The sequence below is a fragment of the Aulonocara sp. 'chitande type north' Nkhata Bay genome, linkage group LG15 (assembly GCF_057382095.1).
Source record: "Aulonocara sp. 'chitande type north' Nkhata Bay isolate Kocher_YH1m ecotype deep benthic linkage group LG15, A_spYH_male_GT1.1, whole genome shotgun sequence".
Taxonomy (NCBI): Eukaryota; Metazoa; Chordata; class Actinopteri; order Cichliformes; family Cichlidae; genus Aulonocara; species Aulonocara sp. 'chitande type north' Nkhata Bay.
In genome coordinates, this window is record NC_141358.1 from 2,930,271 (window position 1) to 2,941,931 (window position 11,661).

The window sequence follows — 11,661 nt, forward strand, 5'->3', positions numbered from 1 at the left end:
TCCTACACACGCTAACACAAACACGTGGTTTCTCTCTGCTCAGCCACCATTTTGAGCCGTTCCCCGGACTCACTGTCTGCATTTATATGCATTTAAAGACCAGTGCTACAGTTCAGTAATGTTACTGTGTTTGTGTTTTCTTTAGGACCGTGTTTTGGATCTGGAGCTGGTAAGATGTGATGTTTTACATCATTTTTCTGTTATTTTTATTATTATTTTTTCCCAGGTTTTCAGCTGTATTTGGCTCAGCCGTGTAGGCAGGTTCACCTAAGGCTGTGTTTGCCCAGCAGCCCATAGAGGCTAACACAGAAAATGATTTCTTTAGTCAAGGCTCAGAGCTCTGTTAATCATCATCACTCTTTCTGATGAGGTTAAGAACCAGGCTGCACTGACAATGCAGCATCGACCTCACCATCCGAACGGTTAACGTCTACCACTAACATCTCTAATAAGCTATTATGTGTCAGCCAGAAATTAATTAGCACCACTGAAAGAGTGTATTGACCCAATCGCTTATTACTCTCTTTAAAAAAATAAATAAACGAAGCCACCCAAGCCACGCTGTCCATCCATCACTATTATGCAGCATGCTTGTCTACTTCAGGCTTCAATTAGCTGTTACAAGAAAGAAGGAAGAAATAGCCGGACCGCCAACATCATTTTTGCTTACTGCAATCACAAAGTGGCAGGACACATCGACCCATCTGTCACCAGCCTGGGAAATGGGGACCATCAAGTAAATCTTACTTGTATGTCAGCGTGCCATTCAGCGTAGCAATCAGTGTGACGCCTTGTAACAGCCAGCTCTTTTGATGCTTAAATGCTCCATCTGAATGTGAACAAAAGGCTATTGAAGGTACAGTGAAGAGATGAATAGAAGGGCGTGCAGCTAGAGTAGTACTTAATTAAAGATGGTGCTGAGTGTGTTGTAACAAGTCCTCAATTAGCTTTTGAATTGACCAAGCAGTATGACATCATGTCTGTTTAAAGGTACAGTCAGTAACTTTTTGAGGTTCTTTTACAGGAAAAAGAAGGTTACTGTACTCATAAATATCCATAAAATTGTGTGTAATTAATCTTCTAACAAACTGATTTCATCTCAGAAACTTATAATGAATCTATTAAAAACACAGAGGGGTTGCAGTTTGTGGATGCCATCACGTTCCTCCACCATATTTGAGTACGGTGCCCAGGAAGGACGTCTCCCTTTCAACTGATGGTGTCTTAAGTTTGTAGCTGGTTACATACGCACCAAAGGCAGAGGAAACGCTGTGTGCCATGGAGGGACATTTGATTTCATACCTTCACCTTCATACTCTGAACTCTCATATATTTTTAATGCCACTGTGCTTTTGTTTTTGTTGCCAATAAATTGTTAGAAAGCATCGTTTCATGTAGAATGGGCACAATATGGCACAGCTCAGCTCCACACGTTGTGCAGAGATTTAGGCGTCACACACTGTTCAGGATGTAGATAGATTATTGGCTTTTTTTGATGCTGTCTGCCACGTGTCGGCTCTTTTTGGGGCGTATGTGGTCAAGTACAGAAAAACATCATAATTTTGCTCGTGCTTTCACCTTGAAATGTGTTGAAACTTTTATTTTGAAGTCCATTATGGATCTGGTATCTGGATCATAAATGCATTTACAAAACAACTTTGGACTGATGTGTGCACAGTCAGAATTCAGGTTAATTTTGTATGCAGTGTCTGCTACTCCACATTCAGTACTGTCATGTGGGAGGGTATAAATAATACATAAATGTGCTGCTAACAGTATCAGCCACGGACCCTTGTTGTTTAGCCAGTACATCCATTATGTGTGCAAATACAAAGGCGTCAGTCGACTCTGCAGAGCAGTTAAACCCACGAACATCCAGCTGCGCAACCTTCATCGGTGATTATCGTTTAAGATGAACCTCGACTCGGAGCGACGTCTCATTTCACTCTTATTTCATCGACTTTTCCTTCCTCGCTGTTGTTCTTTGATCTTTTTTGTTGGCTGTAAGTGGGAAGTGCTGACGAACGAGGAAAACGTGGCGAGGGAAAAGGAGAGGCAATTAATGGAATTGGGAAGTGGCCCCAATATTATTAATCATTAAATCTCCACGTGTTGTTTTGGTTTTGTAGCATGTGTGTCTACGTGTTTATGATTTTTGGGGTTCCTCGTTGTGTTATTGGATTTACTGACATCTGCGTCGGGATCACTTGGATAACTTGTAATTATGATGTTAAAAACACAGATGCTGTTTTCAGTTCTGACAGTTTTCAGTATCTTCCATTTACATTTGTTAAATATTCGTGTGTGTGTGTGTGTGTGTGTGTGTGTGTGTGTGTGTGTGTGTGTGTGTGTGTGTGTGTGTGTGTGTGTGTGTGTGTGTGTGTGTGTGTGTTTTCTTTATTTTAAGAATACAAGAGTAGCCCTGGATCACTTGGAGTCTATTCCAGAAAAACAGCTTCTTATGGAGAACTTCAGAGATTTGGAGGTGGGGATCACATATAATCTAGATTACTTATTTTATTTGACTGTTAATGAACGCGCAAAAATTAACCGAGTAACTGCACAATTAGCTCTGAGTCACATATAAGAGGATTAAATCCTATAATTATGGATTATTAATTGCAAAACTATGGAATTAATGATTTACTAACTTTACCACTGCACAACTGATTAGCAGGCAAACGTAATGGACAAAACACAAGAGCCAGTTAAACTTTCAATCATCGTAACATAAGGAGGATTCCCTCACTAAGCTGCTGCAGCAAGACAGTCAAAATGCCACAAAATCACATGAAAAAGTTCTGTCTGCATCTCCCTATTGTCAAACTCTAGCACTAACCTAAATGGCCTGATCATCATTTTCAATATAATGACAGATGTTTATCAGCGAAGGTCCTCTTAGTCCTTTGTCAGTCTCAAGTTCCTGACACATACAGTGAAGCATTGAAACAGCTGGAGGAGGCTCAGCACCGGGCAGATGTGACTAATTGCATCTTCCATGGTTAAAGCTCCGCATCATGAAGCAGCATGACTCAGCAGAATCATCACTGCTAAGTTTATTGTCAGAGGCCTCAAAGTATTTTATTCCTTTGCTCAGCTGTCGAAGATAAGCTTAGCTGTTGCTAATCTGTTTGCTAATGCACAAAACAAGCAAAGACCAGGACTGCCAAAGGAACCAATTGGGGCAGTGGTGATGTGATGTCCAGAACAATGTCTCAAACAAATGAAGCTAACTAAATTTTTAAGAAACACTTTAATAGTGTAAAAATAAATTAAAACCAGTACAAAGAGCAGGATCACATCCATGTGAAGCTAAAACGAGCACCAAACTGTGAGTCAGCCCAACGGAGCCGTTGGTTTCAGGTCAGACTGTGCTGAGAGCAGAGAGCAGAAAAAGACTTCAGTAAGTAAATTGAGCCTCAGCAGGTTGCTTCATTCAGCAGCATAACAACAGCTTAACTGCATCTGTGTGAGTGACTCAGTCTAACCTGGCAGACACACAGCCTGTTATGTCATGTTGACTCCATGCACACCAATGCCAATGTGCGTTATACTAGATTTTAGCTAAATAATTAATGGTTAGTTTATTGATTTTGCTTATTTGGGCTTTTATTATTGATAGGGAGGTAATCTACATGTTAAATTCTTTCTGTTATTCTCATTGCTGATCAGTAGTCAGTGTAAATCTATTTGATAAGTCCAGAGCTCTAACTAAACCTCAAATAACAAAATATTTGTCTTATTTCACAATCACGCCCACCTATGTGTAGTGCTGTCACATCCAGGTATTGTGTAGTTTGCTGAGTCCTGCAACACTTGTGTGTGAGTGTAATGGACTGCCAGGCTCCAATTTACTGTTATAGGAAGCACTCGTGAATTCAAAAGATTAGCTTGTGCACTTTGACACCACTACTATTTATTCAGTTGTTCTCTGACTAATTAACCCAAAAAGAAAAACTGTTTAAGATTGTTTAGATTCTTTTCTTTTCTGCCTGTTTAGAAATAGTCGCACAATCTGATGACACAGCTTCTGTCTTGTGTGTTCAGGACTCACAGCAGCAGAGGGAGATGGTAGAGGAGCGCCACGCCAAATACAAAGAGATCGTCTGGGACCTGCAGCACCAGCTGGATGAGTCCAAACGCAGGATCCAAGAGTACAGAGTATGTTAGACACACGGTTGCAGTACCTTGATGCCTAGCAAGAGACGATACTTTAGAACAACAACCTACACTTTTTCTATTTCAGTCACTAATTGCGGCGCTTTGTTCAAACAGCAGCTGTTTCGATAAGGATAGCCTGACTTTGAGAGTCGGTTATGAGTCTGGCTCACCCACACAGATGCCGGTGTGTGCACTGCACCTCATTTGCAGCTCGTTTGAATAAATGAATAAATTCGCACAGTGGTAACATAGCATGGATGGACAGAGCGGGACAGGCTCTGGGGGTGCCACTAATGTACCCCCCCCCCCCAAAAGACAAAAACAAAACCCCAACTTGAATTTGCCACTCACTGTTAATTGCTACTGTCATCCTCTCTGTTATAAAGCAGCCGAGGGAGTCATCAAGACATCGTCGTTGACAGCTGATTGCCATCAGCAGTTTACAGCCTCCCCTAAACAGCCATACAGTCACTTTTTAAATGGCTTTAATCTGCCAGATTACCCCATTGGTTTGCCAAATGACTCCTGCGTTGAGTGATAAGTGGCGATTGCATTAGCTTAATAGCTGCTGCCCACTCGGGGTTTGTTTAAGGAAAAAGGATGGATGAATGTCTTTATAAGACTTCCATCTTAAACAGAGGCAGCAGTGCTTACAAACAGCTTCCACATCACGTTTAGCTGAGGCTCTCGGACTTTTCTGCTCAGATTATCTCTTTGGTCCGCCGCTGCTCTGGCCTCGTAGGACATCTGGAAAGTTAGTGATCCATATCCTGAGGATAAAAGACAACAAGCGCTCCGTGTCATACTTTAAGCAGCCGCTGCACCTTTGTGGACCTTGCAAAAGAACCACAGAATATTAAGGGATTTTTTCAAACTGCACACCAGCGTTTTTGGAGACCTGTAAACTTGCAAGTGTGGCAGCACAGGTACACAGCATTCAGCCACAATATTAAAAACACCTGCTTTCCTCCTGCCTCCTAAACAGCCTCTGACATTTGTGGTGTCTGGCACTGGGACGTTGGCAGTGGATCTTTCGGGCTGGGATGTTTTGTGGATCAGGTTTGTTCCAGTAGATGCTGGTATGCCCAAGACTCGAGCTGTTTCTGAGCAGTTTTTCTTTTTGCAAAATGATGGAGGGAAGCCCTCTGTGCGTCAGTGCCTTGAGGCGGTGCAGGTGGGGTGGTCTCTGTTGTCTGCAGGAGTGATCAAGTAGGTGGCCAGGTTTTAATGTTATGACTTTTTGGCGTATACTTACTGGAAAGACTGAGATTGCTTATGTAAATCATTTTGTCGAGCATTTTTGATATGCATACAGGTATTTTGGGGACCCAGACAGCAGCCCCTTTCCTTTAGCGTGGTGCATTTGTCTGCCTTGTTCCCTTCCGTGAGCCCAGACTCATTCAGATGGTTTATTTTAGCTATAATAAAATGGCCTGGCGTGCATAATCTAAGAATCCTGCACAGCACACTTCACTGTCCATGTTGATCATTGCATGGCGTAAAGGAAATTTTACATTATTGTTAAATTAAGCACACTCATAATGTCTCACCAGCTTCTTGATGGATTGTCCGTTCGTTCAGTTCACCGGCTTTTTGCATCTTCACATCACGAACACTGCAGATCAGCAAACTGCCGTCTGAGGCTCAGTGATGTAAAGGGCTGAATAAAGTAATAGAAATGCATCGGCAGCACAGACCATAGCCTCCAAAACAACCATACAGCTGATTCGACATCTTTCTAAGACAGTTTCAATAAAAACTGGAGTTTATCTCCTTCACGGAGGCTGGATTTATAGCAGGACGGCTGCATTAGATTATCTTGATCCAGCTGTATCATAACCTGACAGCAGAGTGTATGCACCGATGCCATCCTCAGGCTCACTACGACTATAAATCTCTTGAAGGTTTCTTTCTCCTTCCACCCAAAGAGCTGTTGTGTGTGTTTGGTTGTTTTTTGTAAATCTGGTGTGTAGCCTACATTCTCGTTACCATGTCCTCCTCTTCCAGCACGAGAAGTTGGATGCCACTTCCAGGAGCCTCAAACTGGCTGCTCTTTCTTCCACTATCAAAGGCTCCAGCACGTTCCTTAGCAGCTCGCTGAGATCTGACACACTGTGTGAGTACGGAGCAGCTCTGACAGCCTTTCTGTTCTATGCTTTGATGGGAGTCGTGTATTTCCTGCATCTCTGTATTGCTGATCATTTGAAAATATACAGTACGGCGGTATTTTGGAGTAAAATTATTGTCAAAGTATTCTTATTTTTCTAAATAACTGCATCCAGACTGTAGTGAAAAGGATGTTTCGGTGTTTCTGATCTGCATTCATTTCAGTATAACGCTCACCAATAACCCAAATTTCACCATGTTACATTCAGGGCACAGTCTCGCTTTCATTTAGTGTGTAAACATGGCAGCCGGCGCTGAAACTTTCCATCAGTGCTCTGGAAATGAGTCTGCCTGTATCACTGCCAGTGGCTCCCAGCCAAAATCACTTGTAGCACTTTCCTAAGCCGCTTACAAATATTTGGCTCAGCGCGAGAGGAGCGTACTTTCTGTGGCTTTGTGTCCATTTTACCTCCGAGATTTATGGAGGCCAAAACATGTTCGTGGCTGTTTAACACTGGTGTTAATATACAGAGTAATTCCCACACATAGTTGCAACTTCCTCGGCTGTAGCAGGTAGTGCAAATCATATTTTATGCGCCTTGTTAGTGAGAAATGTCTTGTTCACAAATGTCGCGCTGTGATTGGTTAGTAAATGAAGCAGGACTGTAACTGTGTATCCTTTCTTCTCTCCTCTGCCACAGCGCCTCTCAAACACTTGACCACTTCAGACCTGGACGACTCCAGAGTCGATGGGGCCAAACCTCTCGCAGATTAGTTCAACCTTTAGCAAACCTTTATCCATCTCTACAAACACACACACACACCGACTCTACCTGCTGGTGCTCATCCGGAGCGAAACGTAGTGAGAGGCCTTGCACTCGACGCTAATCCTCCACGACTACCTCAGCCAGGCAGTCGGCGAATGTGCTCGGGACCGAGACTGACGTTTTATTAAAGCAGAACTTTAAGAAACACTTTAAAACATGAGCTAAATATCTGCACGCTGTAAAGAGTTTAACTGTTATTTATAATGATGAATGTATTTCAAAGCAAAACGGTTTCACTGTTCCACGTTCTTGTCTTGTTCTAGATGTGGTTAAATGTCTGTTCTGCTCTTATCATCATGTGTTTCTGCTAAAAGACAAACTCCATAAATGAACTCGTGGTGCCTTCTGAACAATATGCAGTTTTTTAAAACTAGCGCAATGTGACAAATGTTTTTGTGTGTGCGTTTCCATCCAACTCTTGATGAATGAGAAACTCTGTTTTGTATACTGCAGTATTTATATTTGTAAGAAAGAAGGAAATGAGCACAGTTAGATGGTTATTTTGTCATGAAATATGAAGGAAGTGTATGCACTGTGAATAAATCTGCATGGAGCTAAATGTCTAGTTTTCTATGCACACTTGATGTCCCCTTCATTTCAGACTGAAGTGTTTGCTTTGCAGCAGCTGAGAGACTCCAGCTACTCCCAGCGGTATCTTTTGCTTTCAGCTGAAATCCTTCAGAGGGACAACCTAAAGCCACACACGAGAGGAACGTCCTTTTAATTTACTGCTCGGCTGTTAAGGCAGAAATACAGTCCCCGGTGCGTGAATATTAAAAAATGTTTACATAATCTTTGTTTGGACATTCTGTGTTTGCACGGGTTGGTTGTGTACAGCATAAAACCAGATGTCACTGGATTCTGGCAGAGCAGGGAAGCTCAAACTGATGCAAAGGTCAAAGATTCCTCCGTATATAAGTAAATACATTAAATACTGTTACTTTTTTTTTCATCACTACTGATTTAATAAAAAATTGCAAATACAAAAGACATGTTTTATCGGCCTGTCACACTTCTGCCATTATCTGCCTGTATTATGTCATTTATTCCTCTCAGCCTTAATAAAACATGCTATTAACGTGTGTTTGTTTTCTGTTGCAGTGATGGCTGTAACTTTATGAGAAATGCAAAAAAAGTTTGAAATGATCAGAGTAAACATTTAACATTAATCACCTGCAACTCAACACCTCAAAGACTAAGGAACTGGTTGTGGACTTCGGGAGGTCCAGAGAAGGTCCACTGCCGGTTCAGATAGAGGGGGAGGAGGTGGAGGTGGTCAACAAGTACAAGTACCTCGGGCTGTGGGTGGACAATAAACTGGACTGGTCATGCAACACAGAGCACCTGTATAAAAAAGCCCAAAGCCGACTGTACTTCCTCAGGAGGCTGAGGTCTTTTAACATCTGCAGGAAGCTCCTGAGGATGTTTTACCAGTCGGTGGTTGCTGGAGTACTTTTCTATGCTGTGGTGTGCTGGGGGAGCAGCACAGCAAAGAAGGACTCATCCAGGCTGGAGAAACTGATCAGGAGGGCTAGCTCTGTGGTCGGCATGAAGCTGGACACTCTGGTGACAGTGGCAGAGAAAAGGACATTAAAGAAACTGATGGACATTATGAACAATGCTGGGCATCCTCTGCACACGGCCATTAACAACCAGAAGAGTCTGTTCAGTGACAGGTTGCTTCTCCCCAAGACAAGAACTAACAGACTTAAAAACTCCTTTGTCCCACACGCCATCAGACTGTTTAACTCCTCTCTGGAGGGGAGAGGGAGGGGAAACAGGAGGACAAAGGAGGGGGGAACAACTAAGCTGTAGTGCCTCTTCACCTCACTGTACAATACCTTGTGCAATACTTTTTGTAAATAGTCAACAGTGCAATAGACTCAATACTTGAAATGTGCAATTCACTTGTATTTTTATTTTTTATTCCTATTTATTCTATTTATCCCCTTTGTATATTTTATTTATATTTGTCTCTGTATTTATATATGTGTGTGTGTGTGTGTGTGTGTGTGTGTGTATATATATATATATATATAACAATTCTGTAACTGTAACTTCGGTCGTTGCTGTGCTTTTTGGAAGTCGAATTTCCCAGAGGAACCCACCCGAGGGATTAATAAAGTTCTATCTTATCTTATCTTATCTTATCTTATCATACAGTGTAGTATGAATAAGACTGTGGATAAGAAGGACTTAACAGAAGACGTCAAACTTAAGAAGGAAAGCACTGTAGTCTATTGATGTACCCACTTACAAACAGCCTTTACCCTGCCTGTATATTTAGGATAAGGCAGCATGGTGATGTGGTGGTTACGCCTCACAGGAAGAAGGTCATGAGTTTGAATCTACCAGCTCGCCACGGCTTTTCTCTGTGGAGTTTGCTTGTTCCCTGTGTGGCTGTCTGAGCTCTGTCTGGGAACTCTGGCTTCTTCCAGTCCAAAGGTGTGCAGTTAGTAGGGTCAGGTTAGCTGTTGATTCCAAACTGGCCCTTGGTGTGAATGAGAGTACAAATGGTTGTTCACCTCTCTGTGTTAGCCCTGCAACAGGCTGTGCCCGGCCTCTGACCTGTGACAAAATACTGAAACTTTAAAGTAAGACACAGGTTGAGAAGAAAAAAGGAGTTCTAAACAAGGTTATTATAGTTTACTGTGTTTATATTGTAATACTTGTACTAACTGAAATTAAACCGAATTAAAAACAAAAAGTCAAAATGAAATAAAAGCAACCTTTAGCTACAACCACAGTATAACAGAGTGGTGTAGCCACTGCAACGTCAGCGTTGGTTTGTGAAGTGTCAAGCTGAGAACAATGAACTCATCAGTGAAGTGCAGACATGAGACCTGCAGGACTGTTTCCCCATTCACTCCTTCTTTTTGCAGGAGTCAAGAATACAGGCTTAACTTTCAGTCCTGGAAGCTGTTTCCATCTTTTATATACAGTTTATGGCTGGAAAAATGGCATCAAGTTGATTTCTTGTTCACTGGTATCAAATGCTAAATTTTATTTATTCATTCATTTATTTTTGTTTGGTAACTCCACTTTCCCAAAACACTGAAACTCCTGAGCTTATTATACGGTGGCCCTGAGAGGCCAAACGGACTGCAACCTAATAAAACACCAGCAATAATAAAAACGCGGCAAAAACACACAAAACACAACAGAAAAAACACAGGGGAAGTGTTTCTGGGGAGACAATAACCCGACCAGTGTTGCGAACTCCTCAGTAAGGAAGATCGCTATTGGCTGTCCTAAAAGTCGCTAAATGACGTCATAACCTAATTTGCATAATTGGTCATGCTAATATAATTGTAACCTACGCTGTTGGAGAGAGAAATAACATCGTGGAAAAGACAAAGAGAGCAAAAAACATCCTAAATGCATTTAGAATTTATTTAGAACTACAAATTAAATTTATTTTAGCAATTATTGTTTTTTAATGTCACAATTCCAACCCTGCTCCTTTATCCGGGCTTCGACCGGCAAAAGTGACCCGAAATAGGCGCTCTGGTGGAGTTACTTTGTGTGTGTGTGTGTTTATAAGTAGTTTTAAACCTTGTGATCCACAAAACAGCATAACAGTAAAAGAAGAACTGACTGCGTTACAGTCAGTGCGGAGCGGCGGCTTCGCTCATACGCGACTCATTTGCAGTTTGGACGCATAGGTGTGAACATCTCCTGCAGCGGGGGGAGGACTGTCCTCCGCCCGTGAGCGCTTTAGCACGGGTGAGGTGCCCACGGCAGCACCGCTGCTTGTTGAGAGTAAGAGCAACACGCTCTTTCACGTCAAAAAGTCGTCATAAATAAGTCTCCAATAACACCAGAAAAAGTCGCCAGATTTGTCGCTAGTTGCTTTTTAGAAAAAAAAAGTCGCTAAATATAGCGACAAAGTCGCTAAGTTGGCAACACTGAACCCGACGGACCAGTTGCAGGAACCCAAAACTTGGTAGGCGTGTTTTATCATGATTCATATCATACTGATGGATTTTTAGGCTAATAGTTAGGCTAACACACCTCTCATCTTTCCTCACAAAACCGATAGATCCTCCACTTATTTTAAGTGTCTTCCAGCGAAATTCTTATTGTCTCCCCAGAAACACATCCCTTTTGTTTTTTCCTATTTCCCTTGTGATTTTTCCTATTTCCGTTGTGTTTTGAGTGCTTTTGCCGCGTTTTTCTGCTGGTGTTTGTTGCAGTCCGCTTGGCCTCTCAGGGACTGCGGTCAAGTGAGCCCTCACTTACGAAGTCACAGTCAAGCTAGCCGCACCGCCAGCCGCACCTAAAATGTGGTTGCACTACTCTTACGCATATTACGGCGCGGCTGGACTGTAACTGCGCGCTTCCAGCGCGGCTGCTGCTATTACGACCAAAAAGATGAGACGGGGGGTGGGGGGGGGGAACCAATCAAATAGGATAAATGAGTGAATGAAATAATACAACGACTATAAACTGAATGCAATCAGAGGTCGAGTCATAGAGGCTGGTTTTCAGTCACGTTCAGCATCCCAATGCGCTCAGGTAAAGTTTGGGGTCATATCAGATAATAATACGGTGGCCCTGAGAACTG

At 42.4% G+C, this 11,661-nt stretch overlaps 1 protein-coding gene across 6 annotated transcripts in view; it reads left to right on the forward strand.

The window, feature by feature from the left end:
- The window catches only part of cep128 (centrosomal protein 128), a 68,321-nt gene extending 58,586 nt beyond the window's left edge, over positions 1 to 9,735 (forward strand). For 2 of the 6 annotated variants that reach the window (XM_086264892.1, XM_086264887.1), the window contains exons 21-25: positions 146 to 169; positions 2,408 to 2,485; positions 4,048 to 4,161; positions 6,169 to 6,277; positions 6,969 to 9,734. In XM_086264892.1, the coding sequence (XP_086121018.1) occupies positions 146 to 169; positions 2,408 to 2,485; positions 4,048 to 4,161; positions 6,169 to 6,277; positions 6,969 to 7,042 (399 nt within the window). In that variant the 3' untranslated portion in view covers positions 7,043 to 9,734. Of the gene's footprint in view, positions 1 to 145; positions 170 to 2,407; positions 2,486 to 4,047; positions 4,162 to 6,168; positions 6,278 to 6,968 lie in introns of all 6 variants that reach the window. The other 4 variants (XM_086264888.1, XM_086264890.1, XM_086264891.1 and 1 more) reach the window with 3 other exon arrangements.
- The last annotated feature ends 1,926 nt before the right edge of the window (positions 9,736 to 11,661 follow it).